Below are 18,821 nucleotides of genomic sequence, written 5' to 3'. Positions count from 1 at the left end.
TGCCCTCCTAGCTCGTAATCTTCTAAGGACCTTCCCATGTCCTAGCCTATATCCCAATTGTGGGCTTGTTGGCCTACAGAAAAAGGAAAAAAAAGATTTGTGAATTCGGGCTCAATGGATGTTGGATTAACATAGGTCGTACCCAAATAAGTTACACAATCTATCGATCAAGTAGGAAATCCAGCCCAATTATATTGGATTTTTAAATAGAGTTTTTTCCCTTTGTATATACAGGTGCATGAATGTCTGATCTACCATTTGGGTTTCACCTCTCTTTACCATTGTTAATTTACTCCAGGATAATCTTTTACTATTGATGTATTTTGGTTCATTTTTGAATCCATTGTATTAATTCATTCCTTGACACCTAAATAAATGGCTCACTGGTCAACAGTTGGGCATAAGACATATACAAGCAGGTGTCATAATTGGTTTACAAAGGCAAACAAATTGGGCATTTTCATAAGTAAGTTTCTTGAAGCAGAGTTTTCAAGGATGGTTGTCTTGAACCAAAGCCTTGTCCATCTGGTTAAGTTTAACTGCACATAGATTAAGTATGGCTAAGAATCCACATAGCATAAATCAGCCAAATTGCACTTGGGTCAAGGATTGAGAGCTAGATCTGCATCATTCATCTCACGGGTTTGATCAGGTCCATTTCTAGTTCGTCTTGCATTGGTTTGAGTTTTATAAAGCAAATTCAATCATTTTATCTCTATTTATTTATTAACCACAGCAAAATCATGTGAGTTTTTAAAGGACTCGTTTCGTTTGTGGGAAGAATTTTTTTCTCACTGAAATGCTTTTTTTGCAGAGATGATTTCTGAAAATATGATGCATGGGAAAATAGTTTTGTCGTGTTTGATTGATTATGAAAACGTGGCACGTTTCAGAGCGGCTTATGTTTGGTTGAGCATCTACTTTCTCAGAAAAGTTGTATTAAATAGCTATGATACCCTTAATAAAGAAAAAGATCTTACCCATGAGTTTTGATGGCTTAAGGGTACTTTTGAAAAAAAAAAAGACTCTAGTTTCCAACCTATGGAAAAATAGCTTTTCTATGTCCTCTATAGGTTTTTTTCTATGAAATATGGAAATTTTTCTTTCTCATGGGAATGCTACTTTTTCACATCTTTCTTTTGAAAACCCCTATCAAACGAGATGTTTTTTTTTATTGTTCTGTTGACCACACTTTCTCCTCTTCTTTGTCCGCGAACCAAATGAGTCCTAAATGTTAAAATGAGATCAAACTAGTAACTTGGTTTATATTTGTGACATATGCTAACTTGCATCACTAATTTTCGATATTTCGCAATCATGGGATTGGATTATGTTTTATGTAAGATTTTTACTGGACTCAAGCGCAAAAATGGTTTATGCAAATGTCTCTGCAACACAAAGAGTCTAAACTTTGCCCTTGGCACCTTTTTATTTTTTCTTTTTTTATTTTTGTTTGGAGCACCTTTTTTTCCCAAAAAAAAAAAGCACTTATAGGGACGCAAGCAAATTGCTCATGAATAGCTCCAACTCAGATCAATATTAGGCTTCTTCGAGCTTAGTTTGGAGTAGAAACAAGCCAAACTTGATTTTTACTTTAAAAAGAAATATTTGGCTCTTAAAAGAGAGAAGTTAAGAATATTTTGGGCTCACAAAAATGAGCAAAAACTTCCTAATTCTCTCTCTCACACACACAAGAGAAGCTGGCTCAACAAAGAAATCGTTCAAGCTCAATTCACATAAAAAAACAAGCCAAGTTTGAATGCACTTTCAAGTTCGGCTCGAGCTCGACCAAAGCTCAATTATCTCTTTATATACAGAGCTCAAGTTCAGCAACCTACTACTTGGCTCATTTCCACCTCTACATCTGTCTGCCTTACAAAATTTCAAGGCCTCAACAATCCAAAGCAAGTGGAACATCACAATTTTAGACACAATTCATGAAGTCCATAAAGGGAGAATACTGTAAGCAACAAGAAAGAAGATAGAGAGAACCGGCTTTGTAGGGTGTGGGAGAAGAAACAGTGACCAAATGAACCAACCTCTAACATTGCATAAATTTAAGTTTTTTGTATTCTTTTAACCAATACCTCCAGTTACTGTCATGACAAGGTTAGATTTTAGCTATCCGTTTACAATGAATGTGAGGTCAAGATACAAAGAGAAGCATACTTAGTGATACGAAACTCTTAGAAGAATGCCTCTTATGTTGGATCTCGTTTAATTAAACTTTGATTCCGTTTAATTAGAACCCACATCTTGACAAGTGTCACTTATAAATCCTGATAATCACAAGGGCATTGAGGTAATTTCACAGCAGTGAAGGGTTAGCTTGATGGGGGGTGGCTCTTCACGGGTGTAACCATCTGCAGCGTTTGGTCCCTGTAGAGGGCTATAAATAGCCTGTTAGACCCCTTCTCTAATACACGCATTAAGAGCTCTCTCTCTCTCCAGAAGATCTCTCGCTGATCTCTGTTCAGATCAGAGTTGTTTTCGATTCGGTTGATCGCGATCGCGGATCTGCACGCATTTCAGAGTTCAAGATGGATTTAGCGAGATAAGGTATGATTTATAATTCATTAAGGTTAATTATTCCATCATCTTATTGTTATTATTATGTTTGTTTAGAATGTCGTTGACCTTCCCACCGAGAGTTTTAAATGATATTTTGATGATGATATGAGATAGTTTGGCTACATGCATAAACCAAACTGTTCTATCCTGACCACTTCATTGTGAAGAGAACAAAGAGTATTTCTAAATGCACTATTAAACTGGTTGCCATAGTAGGTGCAACCACAAACAAAAGTTGATATTGTTTAAGCCCACTAGGCGCTTCAAATATGCTCACAGCCATCTTAAAATTCAGCAACATAAATGCACCATTAAACTTGATAGGAGATTAATCATGTGACAGTCCAATGCTTAAACAATAATAAAAAAAATAATTGTCCTAATAAATATCACATTAGAGAGCCGCTACAACATTAAATTGCGATATGGCTCGGATTCACCATTTCTGAAATCTCGCCTAACAGTTCAGCCTGTTAACTAGACGACACATATCTAATAGTAAATCGTGATATGGCTCGGTTACAGCTCGACGCTATCTCAATGCATCCAAAAATTAATATCGTAATCGATTAAATCAGCAGATAAGAAAAGCGTCCGATTATCACTCACCTAAAAATGAATATCCAACCATTCTAAACAATAGATATGAAAATAGTTCAACCGCTCATTCGCGAATTGTACAATCTTAAATACATAGATTCACACCCTCTCCTCTATAAATACAAGGCATAGGAACCTTTCATGTATGATGAAAATTCTGAATAGCATACTCTCGTACTTCTATTTCTATTTAATTTTATATGTTCCTTCTCAAAACTCTGCATGTCTTAAGTATTGAAAGATCTCTAGCTAGATATGTTTCAGCGATCCTCCGATCATTCTCTGTAGTTGTATAGCAACTCTAGTATCGTACGATGCTCCAATAGCCCTACTGGGCATAGCAGCTCGGCCATCAGCTCTTCCACCCGTTAGGTCAGGTTTTGAACAACAATAAATTGCATATTAGGATTAACAATATGATCAGCAATTTTCCAAGAGGCGGTATCTTTTCTTTCCTTACTCGACAAAAATAGCCAATAAGAGTGGCAATCAGGTGAGTCGGATAAGATATAAAACGGTCAGATACATAATTGATCAAAAATCATTCAATCCAGATCCAACATATTTATTAAATATATCAAAAATATATATCCACAATCTGATTATTTATTAGAAAGATAATTTAGCACAATCTACGATAAGTTAAACGGGTTAACAATCAAGCTTCGCCGCCCGTGAGCCATCGGGGACTTGGAGGTGAAGTGCGCAGACGGCAAAAGATAAAAGAACCTTACCGGTGGTGACGTGATCCTAAATCCAAGTCCTCTTCGGCTTCCAACTCTCCGATCAGTTGCTTCACATCAAACAGAAAAGAGGTTGCTTTCATTCTCACAATCCGACGCGTGTCCAAATAAAGACTCGGTTGCTTCTCGCACAAGTGTCTGCCACGTCGATGGTCGTCATCGTGTAGTGCTGGCTCGCCCAAAATATGAAAAAAACCCATTATTTTCCTAAATAGGTTTCTGATATCTCCACCCCCAAGATCTTATCTTTGGCAAAAAAAAAGCAGGAATAAAAATATCGAAATATTAAAATTAATATCAATCTCAAAACGAGGGCCTTTCCTTTTCTTTATTTTTTATTATTCTCTTTCTTCTTTATTTTTTATTATTCTCTCTCTCTCTCTCTCTCTCGTAATATCTCGAGGGGAGGGACCGAGGGAGGAAGAATCTGCCGTTTGATGCGATTCGTTTCCTTCGAAGGAAAAGAGAGCAAGAGCGCTCCCCTCTTTCACAGGCGCACGATAGCTTTGCTTCGGCTCCCCTAAGGAGACCTAGGTTTCTTTCTCTCTCTCTCTCTCTCTCTCTCTCTCTCTTCTTCTCGCCACAACCCGAACCCTAACCCTAATATCGTCGGCTTCTCTCAGATCCAATCCCGAAGGAAGGAGAATGTCCAAGGCCTGGGGTGTCGGCGCCTGGGCGCTCGAATCTGAGCGCGCGGAGGCGGAGGAGAGCGAGCGGGCGGCGGCCGAGGCGACCTCTTCCTCCCCCGCCATGGCTGCAGCAACTGTCCTCGCCGGCGAGCCTGCCCAGAGCTTCCCCAGCCTCAAGGAGGCCGCAGCCACCAAGCCCAAGAAGAAGAAGCCCGTTGCCGTCCCCCTCGGTCAGTTCGCCACCACCTATGGCGGCGGCGGCGGCGGCGGCCGCCGCGGCGAATCTCTGTTCGAGCCCCGGGGACTCACCCCTGACGAGATGCTCCGCCTCCCCACGGGCCCCCGGGAGCGCTCCCAGGAGGAGCTTGAGTACGGCCGCCTCGGTGGTGGGTTCCGGAACTACGGCGGCGGCCTCGGCGGCGGCGCCCGTGGGGGGTTCCCCGGCCGCAGGTCCGACGATGGTGATGGTTCTTGGGGCGGCGCTGGCGGCGGCAGGAGGTCTTACGGTGGTTTTGATGAGGAGCCGCGAAGGGGACCCCCAGCTAGGGTTTCCGATTTGGAGCAGCCGTCAAGGGCGGACGAGGTCGATAACTGGGCTGCTGGGAAGAAATCCTTTGCCCCTGCACCGATGGATTCTGGGCGCTCCGATCGATATAGCTCGCTTGGTGGCGGAGGCTCATCTAGGGCTGACGAAGTGGATAACTGGGCTGCTGGCAAGAAGCCTCTCCCTTCCAGGTACCCCAGCTTCGGAACGGGCTTCAGGGATTCCCGTTCTCCAACCGATTCGGATCGGTGGGGAAGGGCAGATGGAGGACCCCAGTCAAACAATGGGGAGAGGCCAAAAATCATCTTGGATCCACCGAAGGGAAATGTGGGAGCACCGAGCGAGCCTGTGAGAACTCGTCCCAGCCCGTTTGGTGCTGCCCGGCCAAGGGAGGAGATTTTGGCAGAAAAAGGAGTAGATTGGAGGAAGATAGATTCTGACGACTCCAAGAAGACAAGCAGGCCGACTAGTTCACACTCTAGCAGGCCTTCTAGTGCACAATCAAGCAGGCCTGGGAGCCCAGGTTCGCAGGCAGCAGTAGATGGAGCCCCCAAACCTCGGCCAAAGGTGAACCCTTTTGGTGATGCCAAGCCCCGAGAGGTTCTGTTGCAGGAACGTGGCAAAGATTGGAGGAAGATTGATATGGAGCTGGAGCATCGCAGCGTTGACAGGTTTAGACTCGCTATGTCTATCTTAACAAGCTCAACTCTCTTTCCAGTGTGGATCTTTATGTTTTCCTTTTAATTAATCCAGCAGTTGCTAGATTTTCTTTTCTGGCTGCTTGTTTCTAAATGCAGTAATCTCAGGTCATCATGCATCTTTGTAATTCAAAGCATCATATTAGTTCTCTAGCTGATACATATTGCTCGTGTTATAAAGTCAGCATCTTGGAAATGTCGAATTGATTGTTTTTATCATTATTTGTCTTCCACATATAGTGCCACTTCTCTTCAATAAAGAGCTTCTTATGAAACTTTTTAGTTTTTCATAATTTTGGTTGTTTAAGAATGGCACCTGAGCTGCCCGCTTATGCATTACCAACCCAAGGGTTCAGTGGAGAGGAAGCTATTCCTAACCATTTACTTGCCCATCCCTTTGGAATGGTATGCTTCCTTAGCATTCTCTCCCTTTTGAAACCCATCCTTCAACAACAGCCTCTGCAGCCTTTGTTACCCATGTCCTTCGAAGTCTCCACCCCCCCATCCCATCCTCCTCCCTAAAGACCCCATCACCAGCCTTACTGGTGCCAATATGATTCCCCTAGCTGTTACTTGGACGCTAGCACATATTTGAGCTCCCCTAGCACCAGTCACTGCAGAACCAAGAATGATCGATATGGCCCCTATAGGGGGTGGTTGCCAATGATTAGGGAGAGAGCACAAAGGATTTATGCTCGAAAGGAAAGAGTTTGGAGCGTAGGGTTGTAAGGGCTTTGTATTAAGTCGGTTTTGTCATCAATGCACCATGTGACCCAGATCAGACTTGAGAAATGTTTAGACTAGGTAGGGACTACAAACTGATTTTCCTCACTCGTTGTTGTTGTTGAAATTTTCCAATCCTTAACCGGTTCGTGTGGTCTTGATTAAAATGGCCCTAAACGATCAGATCAATTAGAGTTGGAAGTTCTAGATCTGTCTTGTGCATCATACAATCTCTTGAATTACTTGATCATGTTATGTACATTACTAAATCATGTGGAATTTTATTTGATGTAATCTATTGGATCATATGGTTTTAAAATTACTTATTTGTCTCTAATAAGCTCAAGTACATAAAATTAGCAAGATCGTTTTAGTTTTTTGACTTGTAGAAAGTAAAGAAACAATTTTTTTTTCTTGGGAGTTATATGGAATCTAAGCTAAGCTCAAGAGATATAGTTTTCATATTTATACAACCATTTGTTAAAGCCTACTTTCATTTAGTAAAATATCCTAAATAAAAGGATGATTGAATTTATAGGCTGTACAAAAGTTTCTCAGATAACTGGATATGATGATTGTTTCATTTGACATGCTACGTATGGGATTCTGATGCTAGAGACTAGACTACTTATATGTGTTTCTTCATTCTTCATTCATTTTCTTCATAATTTACACATTTTTCTTTCAATTTTCACATTTGTTCTATACTTCAATTTTTTTTTGGAACAAATCAGAAAAATCTTAGGGTTGTGACTCAGTCCACATTCTGACCTGATTTAACCCTTTATATGGTTTGTGTCTCAATCATGATTTTGACAGCATATTCAGTATGGGTTAGGATTTTGATTTGGATTGGGGTTGAGCCGATTTCTTGTTGTGTCAAATCATGGGCTAACTTGACTATTTGCAGAACAAGTTCCCTTTGAAATTATATTCTTGCAAGTGATTTCCATGAAGTTAAGGGCTTCCCATGAGTCCATTTGGCCCCAGGGACACCTACTGCTCCATGAACTTGGGATAAAATTTGAAATTTCAACATTCTCAAGAATCACAAGTGATGGTACTTTGATCTTTTTGTACTTTATGGGATTGGCTTTCTACTTTAGGTATCTTCTAGATATCAATTGATGGAAGAAAACTATTTACCTACATAAATGCTAGAGGAGGTGATAACATATTAATGTTGTTCGAGGTTTTAAGTTTTGGTTGAGACCAAGCTAGAACCAACTCCCAATTGTGGATTTCAGTTTAGTTTCAAAGGATTGGTCGTTTCAGCTGAAATTGACTGAAACTAGTCATGGTTGCTTTTTTAGATATTTGTTTTTCTGTTTACTGTCATATTTTAGTCATTTCTTTATTTATTTAAGTCCTTAGGTTGTATGTGTACCAATCTTCGTTGCATTTTCCTTTTTTATCTCGAGTTAAAAAAGAGATACACGATAAAATAATCCTTGACAAAGAAAGGCCTCTAAAATAGTCCTTATTGTAGTACTTTACAAAGATTATTCTAAATAACTAATACAATTTTTTTTATTTTTACACAAATTAATATAACATTTCATACTACATGGGTTGGTGGTGAGCTATCTTATTATTATTCTTCATCTCCATGCATTTGCTTACCCTGCAATAGTATTTGGTAACTACATGGGATGATGATGATGATGATTATTATTTGCATGACCCACCCTGCAATATGTAAGAAATTGAAACTTTTAAGCTTCAAAATATTTTAATTTCAGTCTGAAACTATCTGAATGACATAAATTATAATCCTAGGTAACTTAAAACACAATTAAATGATGTGAAATAACTTGTCTTGAATTCTTTTATTTTTTCTATTTTCTTTATTTTTGGATTTTTCTGACTTTTTTGACAAAAACTTTAAAACTTGGAGCTAAACTATCAGAACTGCTGAAATTGTTGAAATAGAAACTCTAGCCTAGGGGCTGAAACTGAAACCAAAACCAAGTCCTAAAACCTTGGTGTGGCTGCATTCAATAGGTAAATGAGGAACGGAGAAGAGGGTCAAAACTGAGCAATATTAATTGGTAGATTTGTCGAAAAAGATTGCCAGCAATTGTTATTTAGAAGGTACAATTGCATGTTTCTAGACAATGAATGATAGATACATGTATGTTTCGAGAATTAGCCAAGTACAAGCATTGTTGTGATGTGAAACGAAGTATTGAGCTAGCCAAGTACAAGCATTGTTGTGATGTGAAACGAAGTAGTGAGCTAGTGTAAGGACTTCCATTTAGGGTGTTATGGTTGGGCTTCATTCTTGGGCTATTTAGGAAAATAATTTGGCGTCTTAAAGAAATCAAGTGGAATGTGAGTGTAATTATACACCAAAAATACCTGTTTTTGCAATTATGAAAGTATGACAGTGATCTAAGGCTTTGTAAGATGCAATTAGGACAACATGACCCACTTATCCTTGTTTTGGAGAACTAGAACTTCTTGCCATTGTTTGAGCTACATCACATGTGACTAATGTTGGAGAAGCAAGAAGAGGGTAAAGAAAACAACTAAGATGTAAAATCTGATCATTTGAATAGATGTTCAGTTGCAGAGATTTTATTTGGCTGTTGACCTAGTCTGCATCGCAAGATGTCTCTGGATGCAAGTGCAACATAATTTTTGCCCATGAACTTTATATTGTGGATGCAATTACGCTTACTGTTGATAGTGAAAGTTTTGTGAACATGGTATCTTGACTTTGTGCAAGATGGTGGGCCTGAAAGAGATTATGATTGTCAGTTCGTGGATAATAGGAGGATTTGAGATAGGAAGCTGCTCTATGATGCAATCACAATGGCTTTTGTGATTCTTTGTTGGTTTTTTTCTTGGGCGACTAGTTTACTTTCTGGTGGTTCCAGTAATTGCATCACCCCTTCGCTTAGTGTAAGCTTAGAATCTTTGCACAAGGCAAAACCACGTCATTATACACCTGTACCTTCAATCACGAGGGCCAACATTTATAGTACATCTAAGGGAGAAGAAATCAATTATTAGCCTTTTTACAGACAAAGCCAAGATATTGTAACAAAACCAACCTGTAGGAGACTAAATCTTCTGGGAGACTTAACTGTTATCTCTAGGAGGATCACATGTTGAAAGCACGAAGCGGGAATGGTGAAACACTAATGAAGAAATATGTTGATCCTTATTCAATTTCTGTGTGCCCTTCTGTTGAAATGGAGCTTATTTTTAAGTATCACCCTCTCAAAACAACCCATGTAACTTAGTCTATATTATTGAGGTCCCTAGTTTCTCAGGTGCAGGAGCTTCGTGTATTAAAAGAGAGAAAGATGGTATTGAATGAGCTATTCTCTGTTTTAAGTCAAAGGGGTCACACATCTATTGGTTGAACTTCTAGTTCACAATCTCCTTTTACTCTCCTTTTTTTCTCTGTTTTGGCTCTGGGCCCCTACTTATCATATCCTTCCCTCTTAAAAATTTTATGTTGTGTGAATTAGAGAGGTTGGTTTAAGGGATCTCCTACTGTATTTGCTAGAGAATGGTCTCGTTCTTAGTCCTCAAAACAACCCAGCAGTACTAACTACATAGAACAGAGATTGTTTTCAGGTTCAAGGCACATGTCATTTAAAACATAATTAACTACATTTTGGTTATCTCAAATTGGATGGGAAGAAAGGATCGCACGATCTATCTGTTATTATCTGTTATATAGTGGTTGGGTGTTTTGGAGCGGCAGGATAAATAATTTTAGCACTTGATGGGGAACTACTTAGTAGGTCCTCTAGGGAGATAGTGGAAGCAACTTATGAGAGGTTTGATTTGGTCAAGGATGTTGTGAGCTTGGAAAAGCATGAATTGATGAGGCAACCTAGCAATATACTGATCTCATTGGAATCATTACCATCCAGGCTTGTGTCAACTATTTGGAATCGGAATATATTGATTGCTTTGGTGCTAACTTAAAAGCAGATTAGGTGCTTGCTTTTGTTAACTGACATCATGTGTATTTGTGAACTAACTGACACAGAGAGGGATTGGTAGGGAGACCAGGATTACCTTGAAGAAAAAAGCTAAGAAGATTCTTTTTCATTCTTGGAGAACTTATTAAAGGGGTCATGTTCATTGTTGTGCATGAATCATGATGAAGCCTGAGTTGATATGGTGACATTGATGTGGATCATTTTGGTGGATATTAGGGCCTTGCGACCTAGACATTTAAGGTGAGTTTAATTGATGCACCAAAGAAGAAAAAAGAAGAGTTGTATACAAGGTTAGTCTGAAGAACTGGTTCTATTAGATAGACTGAGTTGGAGTATGAGAACGAACAGCATAGGGATGTGAAATTGGTTTCCTTGACTTTCCCCCATCTGAATTTTAGATTGGCAAATAGGTTTAGCTATCCTGTGGAATGAATGAGGTTGATACAGATTATAAAAATTTCTCAAAATAAAGTTCTCCGATTCTGTGATTTCAGTGAGTTCTAAGTTGGTTTTAAGGGATCTAACTACTTTCTGATTATCTTGATCTTAATTGTTAGCCGATTGCTTTATGGGGGTGGGTAGATATTTTGATGTGATCTACTTAAGAGAGAGAGAAATGAAGCAGGCCGAATGGTGAAATGGTGAACTGCTTGTATTTTGTAACAGTCATCTGATGGGTCTACTTCCAAACTCCTGAACTAACTTATGCTAAACACCTGAACTAACTTATGCTCTTATTGATAGATAGAGAACTGCTTAAGAGACAGTACCTACATCATTATGTTATATGATTGAGTTGGTAATTTATGAAGGAGCTGTTCCTAAATACTTTGCAGTATGAAAAAAATGTATTTTACCTTTTATTCTCTTTTTTTTTTGCTGTAAAAAGCTTCTTTCTTCGTAATTATGAATGAACCATAATTAATATCATTATTGTTTTAGAAAAAAAATATGTTTGATTTAATCAGAACTTACAAAGATAAAGTGAAGATGTTAGGAAAGTAACTTTCATCTTGATATGAGAATTATGTTTGAAGATGTTCCGCCTATTACCTTTCTAATCAGAATTATGTGATCAGCTCATTACTGGGGCCTTTCTAATCAGAATTATGCCATCAGCTCATTTAATGGGGCATTTGTACTTGTACCCTTACTAAGTTGCTAAGCCTTTGTTCTGTAGGAGCTGGAAAAATAATCACAGTTCCCAATGACTTATAGCTGGATTGTCCATATAAAGTTTTGTTCCTGCTTTTTGCTTTCCCTTTGAGTGTCTGTCTACCTTCGCTATATGGATTGTTTGGTTTCCTAGTTTATTGTTAATTATTTCTTTTCTTCCTGTATTTTTCTTATTATTCGACAACATAGTAGATTTTATGTATACAATGCTAATGCTTTTATATAAGTGGCACTGCTTATGCATTGGGTGAATTGAGAAATATGACCCTAGGGTGAATAATGGGAACTGTAACAGTTCTAGGTCAACTTGGGAGCTTGGATCATTTTTTTCTCCGCCTTATAAAATTTATACTTTCACCTGGCATGATGGTACCGACAAAGGTATCATATGTGATTTTACTAGCCGCTTGTTTTGCTAGTTACCTTTTATATGCGAAGCAATTCAGTTTCTTATTCATGATTGCTGACAACAAATTTGGATGTATTAAGCAACAATCCTTTATGCAGGTCAGTCTTTTGCATATTCCACATAATTTAGATTTCAGATAAATTTAATATAATAAACTAGCGAGGATTTTTGTATGCTATATAATTTTGACATACTGATTTTGTCAATACTTTACCAAATAATAATATTGCCTTACCCTCCTCATTGCATGCTTCTTCTATGTCTAAGTCAAGTGATATTGGAGCTGGGCTCCTGAAAGATTATTTTAGGCTGGACTAGGGCCTGGCCTAATTCCAGGCATGTTATGAAGAAATGAGTCCAGTCTTGAGAAAGGGATACTCTATCCATGTCCAAGCTGCCACCACAATAGTTCTTTTTTTTTTTTTAAATGCAGTCCTGGTCAATTAGTAAGCTTCTTCCGGGTTTTAAATTGCAGAAGTTCCTTAGAAAAGGTAGGTTTTGGATATTAATTTATTTGTTTAAGAAGTGGAGGTATTGTAACAGAATATTAATGTTTGTGTACTATTGTAAATAATTTGTCTTTATGGTGGAACAAAGCTTCAAAGTAGTTCACAACATCTTTTTTCTTTTTATTTTTTTCTTATCTTTTTTCCTTTTTTAAAAAAATCCTATGGAATCTCCGTGTTATCTTTTCTCGACCAATTAAATTGTAATATTAAAATTTAAATTCTCATAACTTGTAATATCCAATCTGTGCACTTGTGCTTCTGTCACATATTTGATCCATTTCACCATTTGGGCCAATATTGTGATTCTGCTCTTCAGTGTGTGTATACCTCAGTCTGATTGAACCAAGTGAGCTTGTTACTGCTAGTGGAGGTACCTTTATGTTATTTTAGGTTTGGATCCTATGTTGGCTTCCTTGTTCTTGTCTTCTGCTCTTAAGATTTTTGGTATAAACTATGGTACTCCAAATAAGAAAGCTTTCTGTATTTGTCTTGGTGTAATTGTTGACAGTGCAAAAATCAAAGAGAAAACATTAGGTTATGTGGAAATTTCTTCAAATTCATATTATTGTAACTTGACGATTGCTCTTGACACCTGCTTGTTATCCCCTTCCACATGTACTTCCTAGTTGTGGTATTTTAATCTTACTTATATTATTTGACAGGTATTTAATGCTCCAGTTAATTTTATACAGTATCTTACATCATGGATGTGCTATAATTTGTTTCAACAATTAATCTAGAAATTATGTGAGTCATGACCTTTATCGAAATGTCCTTAGTCATTGATATTTGTCTGGGTCATTTTAATTTCTGACAGTCTTGACACCTGCTTATTATTATCCCATTCCACATGTATTTCCTAGTTTGGGTTTTTTAAATCTTGTTTTAATATTTGACAAGTAATTTATAGTCAAGTTAATTTCATGCAGTATCTTCCATCAGGGATGGAAATCTTTGAACAATTAATCTAGAAACTATGTAAGTCGTGAACTTTATTGAAATGATCTGAGTTTGCCTTTATCAAAGTTTCTTGCTAACCTTGATTAGCTTCATTATGAAATGAAATTTAGTGTTTCATGGCAATCTCTTCCCAGTGGTCTGCATGCTGCCTTATTATTGGTTCATGCACTAGCTGTATAATGTCTCCTCTTGCCAGCCATGGCACATGTGGGCTAGCATTGTCCCTTAATATGCTATTTAGGTTTGCAAATGGATTGGATCAGGATGAGTCCCGTATGACCTAAATCTATCCTGTTTTAGATATTGGGAGCCTTATCTGTCCAACTCAAGTTCTTTGAAAAAAATCAGGTTCAAGTCAGGCAAAAAACAGGAGTAAAAATACCCAGACCCAGTCCCATTTTCTAGAGTTGGTTAAGCTTTAGTGGCCTGCATTTGACCTACAGATCTTAAGAAAATTGGAGTGGCTGCATCTTGGCTGATCTGGTTCACTTGATCTATGTGCGTGCTTAGACTTGTTTGATTGCTTCCGACTACCTATGGATTCAAATTCATGCCCGTAGCTTGTTTCTGAATTATTAAGAGACCTGATTCTTCATGATCTTCAGTAACCAAAGCATTCTTGGTCTTATTCCTGAAAACTTGATTCAATGATTGTGAAATTTAACAAAATATCATGTCTTCTAAATGAATAACACTCATATATTCTTTTATCATTTCTTTTTGATCTTATCATTGTAGTTTTTGTTTGTTGCATCTTGTATGCATGTTCTTTTTGCACACATTATGCATCATGTTAGTTACTTTATGTTGTTGCCAGTTAATCTTTTCTTTTCATCAGTTTTTCGTCCTATTTTAAAAGTTCTTGGGTGATAAACCTGCGTGACTACTGTTTGGCTCATAATTTCTACATTTGCTGCATTTACTTGGTAAGGCTTCCTTTAACATTCCATGCTGCCATTCTTTGTATATAATCTTGTAATGATGCTTTACATTACTGGTAAGCACATCTCTATCATGTGTTTGAAGTTTACAATCAATCGTGATTTACTTTGTCTTGGGTGGAAAGCAAATCTCTGACTTCGCATTTGAATAACTAAAATCATTGATATGCTTTCCTGGGTGTAAAAACTCTAGATAATGCTGCCTGCAAGCAGGAAAATAAGCACCTGACTGTCCACGAGTCAAGATTCAGTAATATTGTCATATGTTGTCTGTGCACTCATAGATCAGCAAAATAACTTTCATGGTTCAGAAAATTAACATATTACTGTCCTAACCTGCATAGATAGGGATAGCTTGTTCATCCAACCATAAAGGTCACTTCGAGGCTTCTCATCTAAAATAATGTAGAAGATGGAATTCTAAGTCTACCTTTGCTGTTAGATTTTTTGGAGTAGTCAAATTCTAGATCAAAACTTGATGTTAGGTGAGGTCGCCACTTATCTACGTGTTTTGACTGAGCACCATATGATTGAATCTTGTCATTCTGATTGGCATTTATCATGATGCAGATGTTGCTGACCTTCTACTAATGATGCTGGACCTTAGGGCTGGTGCCAGTCTGATGCAGATTTATTTCAGTTGCCCACAGAATTCTAAACTAGATTTCAAATTTTGTGTCTAACTTTGATATGCGAACCTTATTTTCTTTCAGATTCTCAAATGGAAATTGGTAAGGGAAAGCATATCTCATATTCATGTGGCAAAGATCAAAGCCCTTCGTTGGATATAATCACAGCCAAAATTGAAGATAAATTTGCTAGAGGAAATAAGGAAAATGAAATGAAGTTTTTATTCAGCACTTAGATAACTTGCAATTTTTCATTACATCCTAATTTCCCTACTATTAAACATTAAGAGGACCAAAGCTATCTTGACTCGTGCTAAATTTTTGCCTTCAAGATATGAATGTGAGTAGAAGAGGGGCGACAGCTGACCTCTTTTTTAATTTTTTTCCTTTTTCCCTTTTGCTTATGTTTCATGTCTTATTTTTGTCTTGTTTTCTCCTTGCTTTTCTCTCTCGTTTGGTCTTTTTTCTTCTCCATGCTGGTTGCTGGCTGCCTCTTTATTGCGGCTCAAAAATGAAGTCTACACAGCCATATTTTCATCTCACTTGAGAACAAGGATAGATCATTCGACTAGTCCTGTATAATGATGACTAGTATTAGTTCTTGATTCACCACTAAGGCATTTTTAAGATTTTTTTGACCATTTAGATCAAAATAGCTGAAAACTTAAGGGAATATGATTTTTAAGAGTTTACATAATACTTTTGATATGCAATTCTTGTGGTGATCAGGGTTCATATGTTTAGTTCTTGTATATAAAAGGTTTGATTTATTTATGGGATATTCTTTTCTAAACAGTCCTTAAACCATAAAGAGATTTCCTATATATTCAATTGTTTAAATTTTTTCGCAATTATTCAGCGTTACCAGATTTATGACTGAATGTGGTCCCCATGTGTATCTGGATAATGCTGCTTTATCACCACATGTCTAATATATTTTATGATATCGAATTGTTCAGACCTGAGACAGATGAAGAGAAGATGCTGAAAGAAGAGATCAGTCATCTGAAGGCGCTGACTAAAGAAACTGAGGAAAATCAGAATGGCAAGTCTGCGCAGTTATCTGTTGAAGAGTTAGCTGGTCTACATGAACAGATACTTAACAAAGAGAGGGACCTGGAGCTGCTTATACGTCAGCTGGATGACAAGGTTAGGTTTGGTCAAAGAGCCACCAGCATCATTAGGCCTAGCTCTGGAGCAGGCAGGAGCGATACATCCTCTACTAGGCCACCATCTCAGTCTGGTTTATCTGAGGATTCAAGAAGCATCGACTTTGTGGATAGACCTCGATCTCGTGGTGGCATGGGAGACATCTGGTCCAGGCCTGTTGATGATAGAAGAGGATATCAGGGAGGCAGGGAAAGAAGCTTTTTTGACAACAGAAATATGGACAGGTATATTTTTTGCGACTAACTTTGTCATAGACTTGTATTGCTACTATATTTTCGCTCTCTCTCAACATAGGTTGCTTTTGTAGTCAATTAACCACAAGAAGTAAAAGTATGGTCAGCTAGTGCTCTTGCACAATTTTATTTTTAACCCAGGGAATACCATTCAAGTTTGTAACATCATTTGGCATGACCAGGGAAAATGAAAAGCTGGTTTGGAGATTTTACTTAAAAGCTTTTTGGTGATATTATAGCTAAATCACTGTTTTTTTGGTTTTCTTATTGGTCCCTTGCAGAATTCATGCATTAAAATTTTTTTGTTCATACAGTTGAGCAGTTCCATTTGCGATTCAGAGAGAATTTTTAAGAATGCAATTAGACGTGCGGTAAGGTGTCCTTTAAATTCTAGTCTGCTGACATATGGAAATGCCATTGTGTGGACAGAATTTTCCCCTTTTCAAATGCGGGTGGGAGGTAGTCTATTGATTAAATAGTCCGGTACATGTGATTTAAAGTGGGCATGATTTGCTGCTCACAATTTTCTCTGCTTGGATAATCGAATCTTGAAATGAATAGTTGTTCTGCTGGTAAATATTTACTTATGCACTCTATCTTATTTTGCAAATATTTACTTATGCACTCTATCTTGTTTGCAGGTCAAAGTCTAGGGAGAGATGGTGAATGCTGCTGGTGTGAATCCATTGAGTTTGTTCTTTTAACACCAAAAAACATAATAATAACTTGTTTCCTTTTTCCCTTAAGGCATGTTCATTTTTGTTGCACCGGAAAAAAGTGGCGATAAATCATGGAAAATGATGATAACATTTTCGTCACATTATTTATTGCTGCCTTGATGCGGTGTAAGATTTAATTTTTCCATGTCAAGGCAAGTAGGCAGGTTATGTTTTCAGCTGGAACCTAAATTTACCCTGGTACTCTAAAACTATGTTTTAATTTACTAGAATATTTTCTGTCGACTTTCTGCTTGTCCTGTTTCATCATAATAGCCTTTTTAAGTGCTACTCTTGAGCTTATCTGTGCGCTAGTTCTGCTTTTTATCAACTCGGCCTCCAGTGGTCTGCATCCAAGTCGGTCAATTGAAGAAATCTATTCGGTCAGCAAAAATGACATGGCACAAAGGAGGAAAAACCAGGGTTTTTCTTTTTTTCTTTTGTTTTCTTTTTTTAATTTCTCAAGGCCTTTTTTTGTTTTGTTTAAATCAATCGTTCTTTGTCCAGAACTTGAATGCAAGTATGGAAATAGAGAAATTAATGTCAACTGGCTATTGGATTCTTTTCAAAGTCAAGCAGCACAGCGTATGGCCTCCTGAACTGCATGGAAGGTAGCAGATATTCCAGGGTGCTACGTCGATGCTTGTCAATTTTAATATCCAACTAGGAAAATTCTTCAGGTCTGCTGCGGATTGGAATGCACGATCCATGTTCTCTAGGCTTGCCACCTTAAGCATGCTTAGGCCATTCAATAGCGATGCATGACAATATTTTAAGGGATGATCTTATAAATGCTTCTGACTAACCTAAAACATTACGAGGGGAGCCCCTCAAAGTTCTTTGGCAATGAGCTTGACAACGGTCCCCAATGAAATCGAAGGCTTTCGATGAAGGTTGGGAGAGGTGCATGTGGCTGTGCTTACAGTAACAGTCATTTCATGATTTGCATATGCATTAATTAATTAGCCATCATATCAGGCTGATACAATAGCTTCAAGAAAAGATTAGATTCGAAATTATTATAAGTATGTACATCGAACTCACATGGTCAATTTGGCTATCACCATCACAAGTTGGGGGCTAGCCCTGGGGAAGTTACTTGCAATGACGCCCTGATAAGCGAAGGGCACCAACAGTCATTCCTTTGAATGATGTACAAGCCTCACACCTAAACTAGAAATCTATTGTGTTTAGAAATATTTCTTTGCTTATTCCTTCGTTGAGAAAAAAAAAAAAAAGGGTCCCATGTATCTGCATATCTTCATCTTTATTCAGGATCAATGGAAAACTAACGACTAAATTAAATTAAAAAATAAAAAGTATAGAACTCCTCAAAATCTAGGGAATTCCCTTGGGTTTGAAATTAGGTTTATTTGTACTTGATGCAATGGAACATAGCATAAAACGCTCTTCCACTAGTACAGGTGATTGAGCGCAGAGACGCATACGCGCGTACAGAGAGAGAGAGAGAGAGTGTGTGTGTTTTTCTTCTGGACATACGATGTCTGAGATTTTGAAGTAGTAAGATGTTACATCAAAATTCACATAACCCCAACTAACTTAACAAAAATGAGCGTTGGGAGGAATACTATTTTGCTTACAAGA

At 37.9% G+C, this 18,821-nt stretch overlaps 1 protein-coding gene across 3 annotated transcripts; it reads left to right on the top strand.

Moving 5' to 3' along the window:
* The first annotated feature begins 4,280 nt into the window (after positions 1-4,280).
* On the top strand, positions 4,281-17,462 carry LOC103719826 (eukaryotic translation initiation factor 4B2-like). 3 transcript variants are annotated; one of them, XM_039131425.2, is made up of 4 exons: positions 4,281-4,448; positions 4,538-5,758; positions 16,057-16,491; positions 17,142-17,462. In XM_039131425.2, exons 2-4 carry the CDS (start codon positions 4,560-4,562, stop codon positions 17,164-17,166), a joined length of 1,659 nt encoding a protein of 552 aa, XP_038987353.2. In that variant the 5' UTR covers positions 4,281-4,448; positions 4,538-4,559; the 3' UTR covers positions 17,167-17,462. The 3 variants fall into 3 exon arrangements, with proteins under 3 accessions (XP_038987353.2, XP_088570430.1, XP_088570429.1); XM_088714304.2 differs by lacking the exon at positions 17,142-17,462 and adding an exon at positions 16,782-16,954 and having other exon boundaries at positions 4,309-4,448; XM_088714303.1 differs by lacking the exon at positions 17,142-17,462 and adding an exon at positions 16,782-16,954 and having other exon boundaries at positions 4,409-5,758.
* Positions 17,463-18,821: the final 1,359 nt, after the last annotated feature.

The sequence above is a fragment of the Phoenix dactylifera genome, chromosome 18, assembly GCF_051530095.1.
Source record: "Phoenix dactylifera cultivar Ajwa chromosome 18, Ajwa_hap1_PhDact_Kaust_v1.1, whole genome shotgun sequence".
Lineage (NCBI taxonomy): Eukaryota > Viridiplantae > Streptophyta > Magnoliopsida > Arecales > Arecaceae > Phoenix > Phoenix dactylifera.
Note: the sequence above shows the minus strand (reverse complement) of the source record. Positions and strands in the feature narration are given on the sequence as shown.

Excerpts from the sequence above, each read along its gene's own strand:
- LOC103719826 (XM_088714304.2), top strand. The coding sequence starts at position 4,560 with ATGTCCAAGGCCTGGGGTGTCGGCGCCTGGGCGCTCGAATCTGAGCGC. Across the intron at positions 5,759-16,056 it reads GAGCATCGCAGCGTTGACAG|ACCTGAGACAGATGAAGAGA; the intron begins GTTTAGACTCGC and ends CGAATTGTTCAG. Across the intron at positions 16,492-16,781 it reads GACAACAGAAATATGGACAG|AATTCATGCATTAAAATTTT; the intron begins GTATATTTTTTG and ends GGTCCCTTGCAG.